A 19,568-nucleotide genomic window follows, 5' to 3' on the forward strand; every position below is an offset into this window, starting at 1 on the left:
CTTTCTTAGGAAGTTCCTGCGCAAGGATGCTGAGTGGGCCCCATAGAGATGTTTTTGAGAAATTCACCCCGTCCATCCTTTTTACCAGATCATTTTAGGACATGCAACAAAAAACGAGGTGCATCCAACACTCACATGAACCATATAAGAGGAATAGGTGGGCATTAAGTGAGCATGAACCATTCTTATGGCTGTAAAATTTTTGAATCAGGTGATACTTTAGGTGTTCTCACTTCTTCCCATTCCAAATGACCTTGTAAATTATTTAGATTGCATATAAATGTCAAGGTGGAATCAAGGAAGGTTTCAACGGTGAGAATATTTTCCCCCAATATTCTCACCTATCACTACATCAGAATCTCTCTTAGGAACAGTTTTCAACCATGGTTAAAAAGGGCGTCACAAACAATTAGGGACGGTTGAAAACCATTCTTGAAATAGGGCATCGCAAACAATTAGGGATGGTTGAAAACCGTCACAAATTTTCAATTTCCAACCTTAACAAAACCTTGTGACTGTGAGCAAAAGCCAATAAAATTGTAGCATCACATTATACAATTTTAAGCACATGAGAGAAGCCTGCATCAATAGTAAAGATTAAGGGTGTACATCGAGTCGGCCACTAGCTGACCTCAGCTCAAACTCGGCTCAGCTCGGTCCTCGAGCCTGACTGGCCAGCTCGTCTCGGTTCGATTAGCAGCTCAGGCCAGTTTGAGCAGAGTTCGAGCTGAGTTGCCATTGCATCATTTTCACAAACACTTGGAATACATCTTCAAAATCTCACTGTATTTGAAGACAGCAGCAATCAATTTACAAGTATTTAATCAAACACCTTTTAAGCAACATAAAAATCAAGAAAAAAAGGGTGTTGGTTTCATATACATACCTTCCTTTCCACCAGCCACACTTCTTTGAGTCATTTCATCAAACACTTGGTGAGCGACATCAATATCAAAGTAACCAAGTCACTGAATTGGTTCGATTCGAGTTGGGTTCGATCCGAGTCGAGTTGAGCTGGGGCCAACTCGAACTCGGCTCGAACTCATTTTCGAGCTCAAAAAATTAGCTTCACTCGGCTCGAACTCAACTTTGAACCGAGTCGAATCGAGCTTTTTCGAGTCGAGTCGAGCGAGCTAACCGAGCTAGCTCAGTTTGTGAACACCTTTAGTAAAGATCCACCAAAATGCACAAAAAAAAAAAAAAACGTCCGAGTTGATATACCCTCTTCTCCAAAACAAGCATGTATTTGAAGTCAATTTTTAATTGAGGCTAAACCCTTATTAATTTTAGGAACAGTATTTTTCCTTATTTAGGAAGGATTTTAAACCCTTCTTATTTAGGAAGGGTCGATAAAAGCCATACAACTATTGAGAAAGGCAATTAAAATTTTTTTTTATTGGAACCTGTTTTTTTTTTTTTTAAATATTTGAAATCCAAATAATATTACAGTACAATTAAACAAGGTGCAAGGCATACGGACCTTGACAAGATACATAACCATCACCATGATACTGAACACCATCCACTATAGGGCATTGACATAATCTACCCCTGAAAGTGTCCTAAACAAACAGACAATCCAAAGATCAGTGAGAAGTGAGAAATAAGACATCATTCACTCAAAAACCCACCTCTATGCAATGGTCGTATGTTTTTACCACATGAAAACTATCTTAACATGTATCAAAACTATCTTAACATGTATCATTCACAAGATGCATTTAACATAATCTCATTCACAATACCTTGCAAGCAGAAATATTCAATTTCTAGTTCTGCCAACAGCCGTCATTCCTTTCAAGGCACTAGTTAGTCTTGAATTTCCGGAAACCAATCTCGACTAGAAAGCCGTAGGCATGTGTTTAACCTCCATTCAAACCATATGCTTGTTTGCATAAAAATAGACTTGCTGATGCTTTATGCCATGAGAATTTCACCTTCTCTATTAACTGCATTGTACCACAACACCATAAACACCAAATCATGTGGATGATGAACAAAATCATGAAATCCAGTATATATATATATATATATATATATTAAAAAAAAATAAAAATGAACCTCTTTGTTGCTAGCACTGATAGCTCGACCAAGCAAAGAAGAGAATCTTCTAGCCAGCAAGATTAGAAAAGAGTGACCTAACATAACCAAATCAAGAGATATAGAAGATGAAAAATAGGCGAAAAGCAGCCCACACCACCAAGACCATCCTATATCAGTATGTTTTGCAATGAATTATGACAACCATGGGAACTATGAAATCCAAATGCACTTTTACATCAAGTGTTGAAACTCGAAAGCAACCCATTCAAGTGACCGTTCTTGAATCATAATACAAAATCAAAGCAAGGTCACTGATATGAAGGATTTTGTCCTTCAAAGTATATGCAAAGAAATAAAGAAACAACTTAAAAGAAAAAAGTACAGCTTTGACGACATAAATGGATGAGTATTGCAGACTCCATGCAATGCAAATGTTCATCAGATCATGGTGCTCAGGCCAAGAACTGTCTGTAGAACTGCAAATGCAGCTTGGAAGAAGGCCAAGAATCCATTAATTTTCTTTCTTTCATCAACTTGGGGAGAACCCCAACTGACCAAAATCTTTTTCATATGCATGTTTTATGTCTACGTTTTCTACATACTATTGAGGTAGCTTAAAGAAGCTTGGTACTCTCATTTTTTAGTGCTTTCAACATAAATATGTATGGACTCATTAACAACAAAATCGTGTTAGTGTACAAGTAGTGTACAAAGGAGGGAAGAACATCATAGGATACATCACTTATCTTAATGGTGCCACTCTTGCTCTCCTCCATCTCGTTCTCCAGCATTTCTTTAAAAACTGGAGATTTGCTTATCCATACAAGAAACTTCGAACAAGCGTAGCTAGACAAATGCGTTCAAAAAGTTCTACCTGAATACAACTTTGAGGCTAACCAAACGGCCCCAAGATAAACATGAATTTAGTATCAGTGCTACATATGCACGCCACAAAAGACACTAGCATATGCACAAGATCATGCATGTGCACACATAAAGACACTAGCATGATGCATCTACGAAAACTTCCCTGTTACTATAGTCTGTCACAGTTCAATACTTTCAGTACTTGCAAGGAACGAATGCTATCCTTAATTTCCTGTAGATGATTATCATCGTTCTGATGAGCTGTTGCATCAATGTCAAAGATGACCAAATATTAGAAGGTATATGAAAAAACTAAGAGATCATCGTGACCTGATTCAGAATGCCAGCTTCCAACAGTCCAAAAGAAAATCGACACAGGATAAGGCCACCAAGTATTACTAGATAAAAGAGGAGAGTCAGGGGTCCAATGTGCTTCTTCTTTTGAACTTCCAGATACTTCATGCAATGCTTGATCTTTCTGAAGAAGATCCATTTCTATTTCTGCCTCTTCTAGTTCCTGCAACCATGGGGTAAAAATTATTCTATCAGTTTTGAGCTACTGTTTGTCAAAAGATTACAAAGTTGTACCTTTCGGGAAAAAAAAAAAAAAAAAAGATATACTTCTGATAGTCTCCAAATGATAGAATCTCCAAGTCTTTCTTCAAAGAACACGCTTCAAGAACATGCTCATACTACTCCCCATCCATTTCCTTACCAAACAATATATTTTCTTCGATTTTCACGCTCTGTATCCAAGGTGATTGAGCAACATAGGTTAAGAAACTGTCCAAGTTATAGTACCTGCTGAAGATGTATCGTGAACCAACCATTAATCTTATTTGATTATCTGACTATCAGATTGGTGGATAGTTGACAGTTTAAAATGAAGAAAATCCAATGGTCCTATTTACCCAAATGAGTGTCCACAAATCAGAGGTTAGGATTGTTTAACCAATCTAATCTTTGATTTTTGATTTGGCAACAGTGGGCTGCACGATCTAATTGGTTTTATTGAAGTTAATATATGCCATGTGTACAATTTTCGAGTGGCTGTGTATCAAGCATCATATGCAACCTGAGTATCATACAACTCTAAAATTAATACATGTAGTAAGACATACAACATACAGACATTTCATCAAAATTATAAAATTTGGAACATTAGTAAAATGTGTGCATGCAATGGTATGTGTGTTGTGGATGATAATGGTAACCTGCAATGGTAAATTATCCAGTACCAAACACAAATTCATAAACACACTATTGACAGATCCTATCACCATATGAACATGAAGTCAGACACAACTGATCCAACCTCTTAAATAATCAAAGCAAGTGTCACTACCTAGACTAATTGAACAGAGATAGGATTCACAAAAGGCAAAAAATCCCTCTTGTGGTTTGTGCACACTTTTTTTTTGTAACCACAGCAGCTACTGGCCCCATTCACCAATATTTATATTTTACATAACTAACCTGCAGCCCCAGCGCATGCACAAAATACTCTGCAGATAAGTCCATTCCTCTAAACCTGCTGCAGGTCTTACACAAGGGGAGCTCAACCATGGATTCAGATTCTCCAGCAAGGTAGGAGAGATCATCGGAATCTGAGGGCATTGTCCACTTCCCAGCCCTTAGAGAGATCATTGGAATCTGATTCAATGTTTACCTAATATTAACTATGAAAATCTCATAATATATAGACGAGTACATAATATTAACTATGAAAATCTCATGTATCCAAGATGATATGAGTAAAGAATTTGCCAAACAATGAAAGAAAAGGAACATACTTCATGTGGCATACTTCCCAGTAAACCAAAGATGACTTAGCATAGGCCTCTTCTCTGGTTACTCAAAACCGCTTCATCATCTGCCATAGCAGATCCCAGCAAGTAAACCAAACACCTACACAGAATGGTCCCTTTTTTGTCTTTTTTTTTATTTTTGCAACAACCTGCCTTCAACCTTCAAAAACTGCAAGATGGCATACCAAATCAAATTTCTAATACAGTAATAACAGGGGAATAAAAACCAAAGAGAAGGGAAAGGAATATCACACATGACAACCAAATGAACCCAGGCATTCCTTCCTACTAACTAGCGACGCAACTCATGGGTTTTTCACAACTCATGCGAGGAAAACCCAAAACAAGCAAGCTAGAACAGATCCACCATGGTTTTCCACAACTCACTGCAATTCCTTGAATTGCCAAAAAAAAAAAAAAAAAATCCAAACAAAGAAATCTCCAAAAAAAGGTCAATTTCTGAAAATATCGATGAGAAACGCTAGGTTGATTGGCATGAGGAGAGATTGAAGAAGCAATTTGCAGCACACAAACCAATATCAACTTTTGCAACATCTAGACCACTCATAACAGAGATATTTTACATCTAGATTACAAATATCAGGCCCACAAATTGTGGTCCATCACCTGTGATTTGAAATAATGGCAGGGAAGTTTTAGATACTAAAAAACAGGATTTGGCTTCTAGGAGTTTACATATAAAACCTTGTGGTTGAGATTCTCCAGAATCCACACCTTGTGATCTGCAGAAGAAGAGACCAATTGTCGATGACTGTTCATTCTAAAACTTTACATTTGACTCTAAACATTACAAGGAACATGATGCTTGTTTACAAAAAACCATTAAATACCTAATCAAATTAACAGAAGATACTTCTAGTTCCTCTAAAAACTTTTTCTAAAGACTAACACTTACGACCTGTTTGGACAATCGCAAGATTTATAGATCCGTGCGCTGACAAATTGCAGGAGAGAATATTTGGCACAATCACGACAACACAAATAGCAGGATCGATCCTTCTATCCATCCACAGTTGCCTAGCTGCCTATGCAATAGAAAGAAAGACAAAAAAAAAAAAACAATTGTAGCATCTGCAAATCAGGCAATAGCCATCAGTTCTTTACAAAAAAAGGAACCCTTTCAAAGTGCCTTCTGCTTTTCAAGAAAGCCAAAGAACATTCGACTATAAAATTACCTTTACTTTGACTCAAGTAAGTTTATATTTTAAGCCAAATAACCTATGTACTTCCATATTTTGACTTGAGAAATTATATACTTTCAATAGTATATGTAGGTTTTTAATTCTGAAAAGTGGGGCCTATGGTTTGCTAATCCACAATCATGGATTGAACATGGCCCAAAAATAGCCCAAATGATAAGATCCCAACCTAGGATGCTTTTCAGTTGAACACAGGCTAGTTTGTTGTATCTCTCTTAATATCTATTTGTCAGCCACAAATAAAAACTTTAAGATTATCCGGCTGAGTAGATTTTTGGAGCATGTCATAGTCCATCCACAGTGGAACATAGCAAACCAATGTTCTAGCCTATTAAATCATCAGAGAGGCCATACCATTACTGCTCTCTTGTCCAGAAAGATTGGCCTATAGAATTGCATTTTGACCAAATTTCCAACTAACTTTTAGTCCAACCCCAGCCGCTTTCATCTCACTGGCTTTGGGCTCCTCTTGCTTATTTTTCACTTTTGATTATGTGTTCTCCATTGGAGTAGGTGGAGGCTTCTTAACATCCTTCAGCTATAATAGCTATGACTCTGATTGTTGGCTGCTTCAGAGCAGCCTTGGAGGAAGCAGCGTGAACATGCTGAGAAGAATCTAATTACAATTCCTGCAAAAAATCAATTGAATGTGCACCCCTAATTTCATCATCTATCAAACAAGAAAAAAAATCACACTGCATGAAAAGATACTTCCGAAAAGTGCTGGAATTTAAAAAATGAAATCCATCATGAAAATGATTGGATAAGTATACAAAACAAATCAAATTTCTTTTTGCCAACAGGAGCCTTGGACAGGGAGCGAAGATGAAAATTCTCCCTTTGGAGTAGAAAATTTCCTGCATCCTGGAGTTCACAGTTCAAGAAAATCATACTGGTGGTAGCATTATGCAAGCAGGCATGCATATTCTACATACTATGATGATGGATCCTTTATGCAAGAGGGGTAGCGAAGCTCCCTATGCCATGCTAGCTTTTAGAAACCTCTGGACATACAAATCAACTGATGTGGACCACCAACTTTTCATTCCCACAGTGCAAAATCACACTTTTTTTTGGTAGCACTGATTGGATGATCCTTCCAATATATTTCCATCATGTATCAAACAAGAGAAGAAAAAAAAAAAGAAAAAAGAATCCAGCACTAAAGCAGCTTCCACACATGCATACGAGAATGTAAGGAACTGACAAGCATAGTTAAGCACTGGAACAATTATCCAAAGGAGAGATTTCATCGTCATTCACAGATGGTGAAAAGGTTAGAAGGTCAAAATTGTATGTTTTGACAACATAGTACTAGTAGAGGAACAAGTCAATATGACAAAATGGTGTGTACAACACTAACAGTTTCCTCCAACATCTCTAAACTTGAAAGGGAAAAAAAAATAATTCATTGGTCTTATAGAAGATAGAACCAACCCCAAATATCTGGGACAAGGCTATGATGATGGTGGTGGTTTTTTTTTTTTTTTTTCATGCAAGTACACCGGATCAAACCCGAGAACCCAATTTTGAAGCACACCCTGTCTGCCATTGAGCTACAGGCTTAGACCCATGAGTCATACAAAAGCCATCTTGATCTTGGGAGATCCAGCATCAGCATAAACAACAAGTAACATACATAATTGCGCAGATGGTCTATGTAGTTACCACTTGCCATCAATTGATGATGTGCAAGAATCATTTTTTCTCCGGCTTCCCTTTTTATTAGATTTGGAAGAGATGGTTTTCTTCCACTCCATTTCACCAGGACTCTTTTCAGTACATTCTTGTCGAACTTGCAATGCCTCTGATTGCACCAAACCCAAGCTTCTCTCAAAAGTAAGGCGACGGAACAACAAATCTTTCAATGGAATAGGACCACTGCCATCACTATCACCATTTTCATACATCACATCTTCAACAATTAAATGTTGGTATGTGCACAACAAAGTGAAAACCAAGCAAGCGTGCCATTAAAAAAAAAAAAAAGTCAAGACCTGCTGGACGATATTCTGCAGCTTGACCCCATCATTCGCCATCATGAACCTGCCAATCAAATCCAATGATAAGTCTAGCAAAGTCACAAGTCAGTTATGAAAGATGTTGCACAAAATAATAATAATAATAATAATAATAATAATAATAATAATAATAATAAAATAAATAAATGAATGCTTTTGAACCAATTTGTATGTAATGTTTTTTAAGGGTAATAACTAATTTTATTAAAAACAACTAGAACAAGAAACAACACGATGGATTACAACAGGGCATAGAAAAAAGTAATGCACAAAGAATTGTAAGAATGACTAACATACACAGTGCTTCGTGAGCAGTCAAGCGATCTGACAGGGTAGAGCGGAGCATCTTGCTAATAAGATCCTTGGCACTGTCAGAGATCACAGGCCATGGATCTTATTCAAAATCAATCTCACCCTTCAAAACTGCATCAAATATTCCCTGCTGTGTTTCTGAATTCAGAACAGAATGTGGAAGTAGAACTATGGAATCAACAACTTGTGGAAGTAGAACTATGTCAATGTCATACCTGCCCAAAAAGGTGGTCCGCCACTCAACAATATGTAGAGTATAACCCCTGCTGTCCATACATCTGACTCTGGCCCATAGTGCTTGCATAGTACCTCAGGGGCAACATAATATGGGCTTCCAACTACATCTGTGAATACTAGACCTATAGTAGCAAGTCACAAACAGAACTGATAAATTTTTAGACCTTAAAACAAAATTCCATTCTTTTCAAAGACGTATTAATTTAGAGGAATGCTAATTGCACCACAAGCATCCTTATTGCAAATGGGAATGCATGGCTGACATGCACAAGATATCGATTGATTGTCTGGCAGACCACACCATGGATGTGCCTTGGCCCAAAAATAGGCCTTTTGGACAATCCAAACAGCTTGATCAGAACATCCAAACAGGGTCTAGCTGACGATCAGCTGATGATCTTGAGATAAAGCATGGCAAACTTTATAGAGAATAAATCAGGACATTCAGTAGTCTAAACTATGATAACTATCTCAACAGGAACATCTAATAAGGTCAGGTTCAGTGTTTTAGTTGTCGGCAATAAAATATCGAATTATCTCCAGTAATTTCACTCAGTGAAACCAAAAACCCCCAAATTTTCAAATCTCTATCAGATAATGACAAGATTTCGCCAATTTTATTTTTATTTTTTCGATTTTTAGATAAATTGGCGAAATTGTCAACATTTTCGGTGATTATAAGGGACAAAATCGAGTAGATATCCAGCATAAATACTGGAAAATCCAAAAATAAAAAATAAAAAATGAGAATACCTTTTTTCTTTCGGATGTGTTTGAGAGAGTAAATTTCGGCACCTTCCAAGGAGTTTCAAAAGATCCTCGATGGTTGGATTGCGGATCGACAATTCCGGTCTTTAAAAGGTCCAAAATAAACCCAAAAGTCTTCGATTATGGTAATGAATTTCAAGGATTTCAGCGAGCTTTTCGTCATCTTGTTGAGATTCTCCAACAAAAATTCCTCCGATCCCGGAACGAAATGGCGTTGAAGATGCTTTTGAATGGGATTTTTAGGGTTAAAAAGGAAAAGGGTTTCTGTTTCCTTTTGTTTACGGAGTGGGAGAGAGGGAGAGAGATCGAGATCGAGGGGGAGGGAATCGGGAGTGAGTGAGCGGGAGAGAGATTGATGCAGGACAATTAACCACTTGTTCTAAAAGCTCGAACTGTTAGAGTATGGCGAATTAATCCCTTTATCTCATAACCCAGGCCCCACATCGCATAGGTTAGGACCTCGGCCGAACCCCCTTAGTGGGCCCAAAATCACATGGGCCGCCCACCCTGAGTGTGTCCACGCATCCCACGGGCTACCCCACTCAAGCCTGGTGTGAAATGCGCATTAATCACCCCCGGTGAGGAGTCTCGAACACGAGACTTCCTCCGTGAGCCACACCCATCCCGAGTGTGCCCCTACATCAAACAAGCGACCCCACTCGAGCCCGGTGTGAAAATGCCCCTGCATTAATCACCCCCAGTGAGGAGTCTCGAACACGAGACCTCCGGCTCTGATACCAATTTGATGCAGGACAATTAACCACTTGCTCTAAAAGCTCGAACTGTTAGAGTATAGCAAATTAATCCCTTTTATCTCATAGCCTAGGCCCCACATCACATGGGTTAGGACCTCGGCCGAACCCCCCCCAAATCACATGGGCCACCCACCCTGAGTGTGTCCACGCATCCTACGGGCTACCCCACTCAAGCCTGGTGTGAAATGCGCATTAATCACCCCCGGTGAGGAGTCTCGAACACGAGACTTCCTCCGTGAGCCGCACCCACCCCGAGTGTGCCCCTGCATCAAACAAGCGACCCCACTTGAGCCCGGTGTGAAAATGCCCCTACATCAAACAAGCAACCCCACTCAAGCCCGGTGTGAAAATGCCCCTGCATTAGAGATCGATAGTGACAGAGTGGGAGAGAGTTATAGAGGGAGTGAGGGACCAGGTGAGAAGGAGAGATATTAGGCTGGAAAATAGGATTTTGTTTTTGGTTTTGAAATTGTTTAAAACTGTTTCAAATTTGGAACGCCATGAGCCGTTCCAGAACCAAAACACGGCCATTCCAAATTTGCAATTTGCAATTTTAGTGTAGTGCATGTGACCCACTTGAGTGTTTTATCCACCTCAATTTTGGTTGCATGCACTAAAATGAGTTCAAAAAACAGATGGACGAAATGAATTTCTCACATACATTACAGTGACCCCACCTAGCATCCTTGCGCACGATCTTCCTGGAAATCCGCGTCCCTGTCCGCGGATTTATGCCGAAACCTAAGTTCTAGTGCAGGAAACCTAGGTGGGGCCTACCATGATGTTTGTGAGAAATCTAACCCGTTCATCCGTTTTGTGAGCTCATTTTAGGACATGGGTCCAAAAATGAGCCGGATCCAATACTTAATTGGGCCAAAAATGTGAGGATTGAACTTCTACAGTTGAAATATTCATGAGACCACAAAAGTTTTGAATCAGACTGATATTTGTTTTCTCAGTTCATCCAGGTAGGAATGACATTATGAACGGTATGGTTGGCATGTAAACATCACTGTCCACCCAGGGAGGTTTCAACTGTAGGAATTTCCCTAGCCACCTTTTCCTTTAGTGTGGCCCACTTGAGCATTGTATCCTGCTTGCTTTTGGTCTCAAGTCCTAAAATGAGCTCAAAAAATGGATGAACGGGGTTGATTTCTCACAAACATCATGGTGGGCTCCACCTAAGTTTCCAGCACAGGAACTTCATGCTAAAGGCTTTCACAGGAAATCCGCGTCGTGGTTTGGCTAGTGGTGCTGCCACCAGGCAGGTGGCTAGTGGTCAGTGATATGTGGACCCCACCATGATGTATGTGTTTTATCCACGTCGTCCATCCATTTTAAAAGATAATTTTGGGGCTTGATCCCAAAAATGAGGTAGATCTAAAACTCAGGTGGACCACACCATTGGAAAACAGTAGTGATTGAATGTCTACCATTAAAACCCCCCTAGGGCCCACTTTAATGGTTATTTCACATCTAACCTGTTGATTAGGTCATACAGACTTGGATGAAGGGTAAAAACATAAATCAGCTTGATCCAAAACTTTTGTGGCCCCCAAGAAGTTTTTAATGGTGAGCATTCAATCAACACTGTGCGGTCCACTTGAGATTTTGATCAACCTCATTTTTGGGCTCATACCATAAAATGATTTGGAAGAATGGGTGGACGACATGGATGAAACACATACATCATGGTGGGGCCCACAGAACACCGACTACTAGCCACTAGCTAGTGGCAATCAGTTTCCACCCAGAGAATCCAGGAGGCAGATGGCGTACTGACAATGTCTGTTGCGAGGTGGCTATTGAGAGTGCTTTATTGGCCCCACATGATATATGTGTTTTATCGAAGCTGTCTATCTATTTTTTCAGATTATTATGGATTACTAGAATGAAAATGAGGGGAATCTAGATCTCCAGTGGACAACACGACAAGAAAATAGTGGCAATTGAATGGCCATCATTAAAAACTTCCTAAGGCTCACTGTAATGTTTATTTGTCATCCAACCTATTGATTAAGTCACGCACACCTAGGTAAAGAGAAAACGAAAATATCAACTTAATCCAAAACCTTTTTGGAACCTAAAAAGTTTTTAATGGTAAGTGTTCAATCACCACTCTTTCCTATGGTGTGGTCTATATGATATTTAGATCTTGCTCATTTTTGGGGCTCCTGCCATAAAATAGTTTGGAAAATGGATGAAAGGTGTGGATGGGATACATACATCATGATGGGTACACAGAGCACCGTCAGTAGCCACCTCGCTACCAATGCTGTCAATATGCAATCCGCGTCTGACGTCAAGGTTCCCCTTAAGGTCGTGCGAACCGGTGTGCAGGTGATCATTCCTCTCTCTCTCTCTTCGCAGGTGAATAGGTGATCATTCCTCTCTCTCTCTCTCTCTCTCTCTCTCTCTCTCTCTCTCTCTCTCTCTCTCTCTCTCTATATATATATATATATACACATACATATATATATAAAGGGTACTTGAGGCAGATTAGAATTACCAAAAAGAGAGGTATGATGCAAAAATTGGTTGAAACCATTGAAATATAAAAGAGTAAAGAGTGTGCACACACACCTGCTCAAGCCACTCATCAAAAGAGGCTGATTGCTCCTCAATGCATTGATCAAGCTAGACTTCCCAATGCCACTTGGACCTACAATCACAGTTGTTTGCTCTTTAAAGGTGTTTGCTAGCGTGGTCAATCCATAGAGGCTACAACCATAGAAAAGTAATATAATAATAATAAAAATAAATTCTTTGACCATTTCTACGAAGAGGAGAGTTAGTCATACGAACCATTCAAACACCCTTGCAGCCACTGAAACAATTTAGAAGAAGTTGATGATAAGAATATTAATATCTATCCACTTCTATTTTATTGATAATCAACTAAACACCTATTAAGCCTGAAGACTGTTTTATCTTTAGATAATTTAACCAGAATTCAAACCAGAATTCAAGGAACTTTCTATCAACTTGACATGTGGTCAGGTAAAAGTCGTGTTTTAAAACCTAGACCAGATGGTTGGACCAGTCAAAACAAAATCAGCCACTGGAACCATTAAAAACCTGGCTAAACTAAGGTGGTCATTTGTTTACGCACAAGCACACACACATGCATGTAGCTCACACCAATTAGAATTCAAAGCCAAAACCTCTGCTTTAAAACATACGTCACAGCTACTATGGCAGATGGGTATTCTTTGTTAATTTGTTTATTTTAGTTAATTAACTGAACTTGATTTACGGTATGAAACATATTGGAACAAGTCTGACCAATTTTACTGGAGGTTAGGACCAACCGCCTCAAAAATTAGATTGAGGTCCGTTCCAGGTTTAGATTGTTTCAGAGTAACGTCTGACCAATTCATAGCTATGAACATCCACTTTCAGACAAGACAGATGCATCCTTGGCAATCTTGGCCATGAATAGATGTCATTCATAATAAGCTTTCCCCATGTCGCAGCAAAAGTTGATTGGGCTTCTTGTTACCACCATTCCCTAATTCAATTTACCTGTAACAGAAGAAGTGGATAGAGCCATTTCCATATGAAGAAATTGTAGTAGAACCAATGGACAGTGTTTGAAGGTAATGCACAAGGCAGTTCCAGTGGACATTGCTATCCAACGCACTGGGATCAACTTGGCATCCAAATGCGTCTGCTGTGAGCACCCTATCATCACTCCTGCTATTCCGCTCCCTCGAGTCACCAATCCTCAACCCCCTATCGCGAGCCTTCAGCCATCAGCAGCAGACTCCCAACATGCCCTCCTACATCGTCCTCACCATGCAGGGCCTGAATCCTCCTCATCATTCAGTCGATCAACCATCAACAGCAGACTCCCAACATGCCCCCCTACATCATCCCCATCAGCAGCAGACTCCCAGCAAGCCCCAGAATCGGACTCCCCTCAGCCACTTCAGCAAGGCCTGAATCCTCGTGCGGTTTCCAGCACTTCACCTGCCAACCTTCTACCCTCTCTTCTAAGCAACAACCCCCCTTAGCCTCTTATCTCTCCCAACCCTCTTCATGGAGACCAATCGACCCAACCCCGAGCCCAAAACTCCAGGCATATCTCGCTGGCCAACTCCCTATCCCCTCCCAGCCGCAACCACGCTCTCTCAATCAACAATGTAGATCTCTCCTCCGATCCCCAAGTCGAAGGTTTAGAGCATCTTCTCTGTCACAACATAATTACCTCCATGGTTTAGAGCCACTTCGCCTGACTATTCCAGATGCCTTTCATTCAGGACCAATCAATCCAGGCTAAAATTCAGCAATGGACGTCAGCTACTTCCACATCCTCCCCGAGGCAGTTCCTACGGGGCTTGACCCCCTCCATCATAGTTTGGAAAATCTGGCTTAGCAGGAACGAGGTTCGAGAATCAGAAGTTCATAACTACTCCCACCATCAGCAGAGTTTCCAATCGGCTCATTGAGATTGGTACTCTCCTCCCAGACGTTGACACCACAGTATGGAAAGAGCTGGTCCTCCGAGGTTTTGGTGCGGCTCCATACTCTTCCTCTCCTCCCAACATGGCTCTGGTCGTCAGATGGTTAAGGCCAACTAGAAGTTGGATGAAACTAAACGTCGACAAATCTGCAAGGGCCAATCCAGGAGCTTGAGGGGGGGGAGGTGTTTGCCGTGCCCGCTTGGGGAATATGATCTTCACCTTCCACAATCACTACGGTCTGGTTTCCAATATGATAGCGGAAGCCCGTGCCATGGTTGATGGTCTCAAGCTTTGTAAGGATATGGGGCTATCTTCCATCATAGTTGAGACGAACTCCCACGTTCTCTTCGACGCAGCCTCCCGCCCGTCTCTTTCCTGTGGCTGGAAGCTTTGGTATCACCTTGGGACCATTCACTAGCTCACTCAGTCCCTCAACCTTCGTTTTAGCCACATCCTCTAGGAGGGAAACTCCGTGGCGGATGGCCTTACCAACTTAGCCAGTAGCAGCGCCCCTAACAGGCTTTATCTTAGCTCCTCAGCCCTTCCCAGGCTTGTAAAAGGGGCCATTGTCCTAGACAAAGCAGGGGTGGGTCAAATCAGGCATCACAAAACCAGGAAAGGTGTGGGGTAATTTCGCCCTCCTGGATCGTCCAGCCCACCCTTACCTTCCTCCGTCTGCCACTGTTTTTGTGGGCAGTTCCGGCTGCCATCCAATTTCTGGTCCAATGCCCATTCTGATCCCTACCAGCAACCCTATTCAGGCCACTTTTCTTTTCAGCATTATTTTTTGTCTTTGGGTATATATGATAGGCAAGGCCCAATATCTCTTTTTGCTCGTCGAGGTCCCGCTCGAATGGTTGTACAATCGTTATCATCAATACAATGACGGCGGCAAGAGTCCACCCTTCCTTTTTTTTTATAAAAAAAAAAGAAGTGTTTGAAGCTCGCCTTAATTAACTTTGGCTTTGTAAGAAACCAATCTCACCCACAACTCAGTTTAGGACTTTTCCTTAAAATCGCTTATCCTTTTTTAAAAAAAAGTAAAAATCCCTTCATTTTGTTTTGTTTATATCTAATGAGTGCTAAATTAGAAATGAGGATGATTGTAACTGAAATGGGGATGTTGGAATGGATGAGTGGCAAGACAGATAGAATTAGAAATGAGTGCCTTCAGAGAACTTCATAGTAGCATCAATAGTTAAGTGAGTTGGTACATAGTCAAGCAAGTTGGTACAAATTGATTTATGGTCGATTAGGGCCAATATGGTTAACTTTCAACAAATCAAGCTGATAGACATTGTTCTTACCAAATCATGGTCTGATGCACCAGTGAATGCATGTTAAACCACACAAATAATGGTAGAATTTGGTGTTTTATATTTATTCCCCTATTTCCAATATGCCCAGCATCATTTTTTGGGCCGCATCAATACAACATCCAATCCCATTATTCAAAAGCTAGAAAATAAACACAATATACAAAAAGATGAATTGCATTACCTCATCAAAGATAACCCTATAAGCATTCAAGTAATGATATAATGGCCGGCCTTCAGTACTACAATAATCTAATACTTCTCCAAAAATAAGAACTTGCAAACAAGGGTGAATTCATAAGGCAAACATGCATCCAATGGTAGTTGCATCACTTGTACTGTCCCAGTACATTAATATTGTATAAAACAATCATCATGAGAAAATTGAATAATATAAGAATCATCAATGGATTGACCAACGGATAAGTCTAGTTAAAATATCTTAAGCTTCAAAGTCTCCCACGTTAAATTTCTCTAACTGAAAAAAGGTAGGCTCACCTACAACAGTGATCTTGTAATCTCATACCTTAATAGCATGCTTCCTCTCCCGGAAGTACATTTCTCTCTTCTTCTCCCTCTTTGTCTTCAGTGATTGCTGTAAAAGAAAACTGAGTAATCTCTATCAGGACAGATTCAAGGTACCATGAAATGTAGCACATTCACAATAATATATGACTGACAATAAAAGGCAAGATATGCATAGAACAAGATGAAGCAAAAGGTATAACAGACAATACAAATGGCAACTATGAAAATGAGAAAAAAAAAATAGAAATATATTACATGGATTGAAAATATAGAGAGAGATAGATAAAGAGATAGATGATCTAGGACACACCATATTGACAGAAAAATGGTTGGGCCAAGCTTTCAACCGGTGGGAGTATATCATACTTATAATTTGAAGATGGGTAATCTATTTGTATGAGTTTTTATCCCAAAACCCTTATGGGCAGGTCTGAGATTGCCAATGCCACTGTGAGCAAGACCCAAAAGGCCATGGCCTTTTTTTTTTTTTTTTTTTTTTTTTTTACTGAATAAGAGAGAATGGATGGCATTTGTTTTTGAAAGTTTTAGATGGTGATTGATTTGGGTTTTATAAGGAGAGTGTGGGGTGTGGTTAATGGATGATTGTTCATCCATGCATTAGAAAAATGGCAGAGGTGAGTAAGTATGCAGATTCCACTTATAATGTGGAGTGCCCATTAGTAATTCTTTTATGTTGGATAAGGCCACATGCTGCAAAAGAAATATAGAATATATGACAAACTTTTATGTCCTACATGCATTGAATGTGAGATATGCTCACACAGTTGTAGGCCCAAGCTTTCGTGAGACTCAATGAAAATCAGCTATGTCGACCCATTCATGAGATCTGATCTATTTCTACTCTTGGTGAGATTGGGAAGAACTGTGACCAATGAAATTTGAATTTGTTGCAGCATATTATGATGCCATGGTTATATTTGACCCTAGTGGTCCAATTTGGAGAATGATGCTATTGGAGCCTCTTATGAGACCTTTTAAAATCATTGTGATTTCGCCCACTGAGGCAATGCTTGTGTCATATGAACTCATCATCCTATGTTAACCATCCTACTACATGGACCATAGCCCAAAAACCTCAAAGGATCAATCCTAACCATATGATTTTGGGACCTATGTCTGTTGAATGTTTTGGTTATTTTAACCATCTATCTGCAGGAGCAATTGCAATGAGTGGAGAAATTTGTTGGGTTATTTCTAATCCAAAATGTGTCAGCTGAGCAATCCGGACCATGAAGAAGTTATGTCACATGCCTTCTAATTTCTAAGAGAGTATTCCTATCTTACAGTGATTCAGGCAAAGCCTGTACTCCCCATTGGAAAGAAAGGCAGTTCATCTACTCCTGGAATTGACAAACAACTGCAAATGAATAATGACTCTCACCAATATGAGAATCCCACCACAATTAGATGAATGGGATCATGCACGTACATAAAAATTCAATGATTAATAACAGAAACCCTATCGAAAAATCGGGAATAAAGAAGAGTGGAGTATGCACGGACAACATCAAAGAGCAGGGATTGTACCATAGCTTTCCAGGGTCTGTTTGTCGTTCAAAATCCCACCATTGTAAATCAGACGCTGCTGCTCGGCCGGGACATCGCAGTTCTTGGTTATGATGACCTTGAAAACCCCAACAGTCACATCGAGGCCTGTCTGAATGGAGAACTTGGAGCCGTTCGAGCATCGTATGTGGACGGTGACCGTGCTGTCGTTGTTGACGCTCGAATCACCCTCATTGGCGGAATTGCCGTTAGCACCCATGCTTTCCCTCTTGCATAGAAGAGAGAGGGAGAAAAGATCGGAAAGGGGAAATAAAAACCCTAACCCTAGAAGGAAATAAAAAAAAAGAAATAGAAAAAAAGGGGGATGATCAGAAATTTAGAAGGAGAGAAAAAGGGAAAGTCGTGGGAAAGAGATGGCACTTGAAAAGAGGAAAATCGGAGGGGGGAGAGAGAGAGAGAGAGAGAGACAGGGGAGGAGACGTACGGAACTAGGGCATGTGGGTGAGGTGGGGGCAGGGGAAGGGCGTGGGAGGGATATTGGGAGAGAGGAATAGATAAAAGGACCCGCGAGAATGAAATACCTCGTGGGTTCTTTTTCTCAGCTACAAGTACGGGGCTCTTAGTTGCCGGTTAAACCGTTACTAAAATAGCTACGGCTTTAAACCGTAGCTGAAAGGCCCTCGTCCATTGCCTTAGCATGATTTTTTGGTAGTGTTTGTTAAGAACCTAACCAATATAACAAAAGCATTATAACTAATATAACACATCAAGTTAGGCACTACAACTCATTAGAACCGTAATACGTTCCTTTCTTCTTGATCGCTGATGGGTAGATTGCCACTTCTCAATTTGATTCACCATGCTCATCACCACATGTTCCTCGGTAGACGATTGAAAAGCTAACTTAGAGCGTGTTTGGATGTTGGACCCTGATCGTATAGCATTGTATATTTTAATAAAATATATATTTCATTATGTTTGAATCTAAACATCAACACGTGGTCCACTAGCGGGCCAAGTACGTAGCCGAACCATCTTTCCGACTCCACGCATCTCCTATGCAAGTGTACAATGCAGGCCACAGTGCGGTGCTTTCATTGCACTGCACCGCCACAACAGAAGTACAAAAAAAAAAAAAAAAAAAATCATTTTCAGCAACATGGTTCAGTGGACCATTTTGAAAGCTCTACTCTCTCTTTTGCTTTTCTCCTGCTTCTCACAGCATCGAATGTGAGAGACCGTCTTGTGATACACTTATCCAAAGACCTCCACCATCGTCTGTGGTCAATGATTCATATAGTGATCATCGAAAATCCCTGAAGCTTGCGTTTCTCTGTCCTCCTTCCGTCCACAAATTCTTGTGAGTGATTTAGCGAAGACATGTATTACCTTGCGTTTCCTTTACAGAAAGTGTAATATACAACGTTAATGCTGGGTTCGAGAAGAGAGTATTCATGTTTGTGGGGGATGTATGTTATCCAGAGAATATATTTCTCCTTCACTCGGTATACTCCCCAAACGTAGTGATGTTTTGTGGATGCATGCGATTGTAGAGTAGTTAGCTGATTTCCAAATTACTCTACGAAGATGGTAATCACACTTTAGTGCAGCATGACCAAGACTCCACTCCCAAACATTAATTGTGGAAATCCAAAATGTTTATATATACAAACGTACTCTAACCCAAACAATGTGAGTGG

General features: G+C 40.1%; 1 protein-coding gene across 11 annotated transcripts; it reads right to left on the bottom strand.

The window, feature by feature from the left end:
- Nucleotides 1–1,827: 1,827 nt before the first annotated feature.
- LOC131240489 (uncharacterized) lies at nt 1,828–18,468 on the bottom strand. 11 transcript variants are annotated; one of them, XR_009168776.1, is made up of 8 exons: nt 18,353–18,468; nt 17,890–18,192; nt 16,340–16,408; nt 12,615–12,693; nt 4,704–4,878; nt 4,387–4,563; nt 3,532–3,714; nt 2,066–3,427 (listed from the first exon to the last, which is right to left on the bottom strand). XR_009168776.1 is itself a non-coding variant. In XM_058238751.1 (5 exons), the coding sequence occupies exons 3-5, from the start codon at nt 4,713–4,715 to the stop codon at nt 3,203–3,205; spliced, it is 414 nt and encodes a 137-aa protein (XP_058094734.1). In that variant the 5' UTR covers nt 4,716–4,878; nt 12,615–12,693; nt 16,340–16,598; the 3' UTR covers nt 2,066–3,202. The 11 variants fall into 11 exon arrangements, 5 of the variants coding, with proteins under 5 accessions (XP_058094736.1, XP_058094734.1, XP_058094735.1 ...); XR_009168777.1 differs by having other exon boundaries at nt 4,704–4,887; XM_058238751.1 differs by lacking the exons at nt 3,532–3,714; nt 17,890–18,192; nt 18,353–18,468 and having other exon boundaries at nt 16,340–16,598.
- Between the last annotated feature and the right edge of the window lie 1,100 nt (nt 18,469–19,568).

Source organism: Magnolia sinica, chromosome 3 (genome assembly GCF_029962835.1).
Source record: "Magnolia sinica isolate HGM2019 chromosome 3, MsV1, whole genome shotgun sequence".
Lineage (NCBI taxonomy): Eukaryota > Viridiplantae > Streptophyta > Magnoliopsida > Magnoliales > Magnoliaceae > Magnolia > Magnolia sinica.

Coding starts and splice junctions, on each gene's coding strand:
- LOC131240489 (XM_058238751.1), bottom strand. Junction 3,428..4,386: donor TGCATGCGCTGGGGCTGCAG/GTTAGTTATGTA, acceptor CCATGGTTGCAG/GAACTAGAAGAGGCAGAAAT.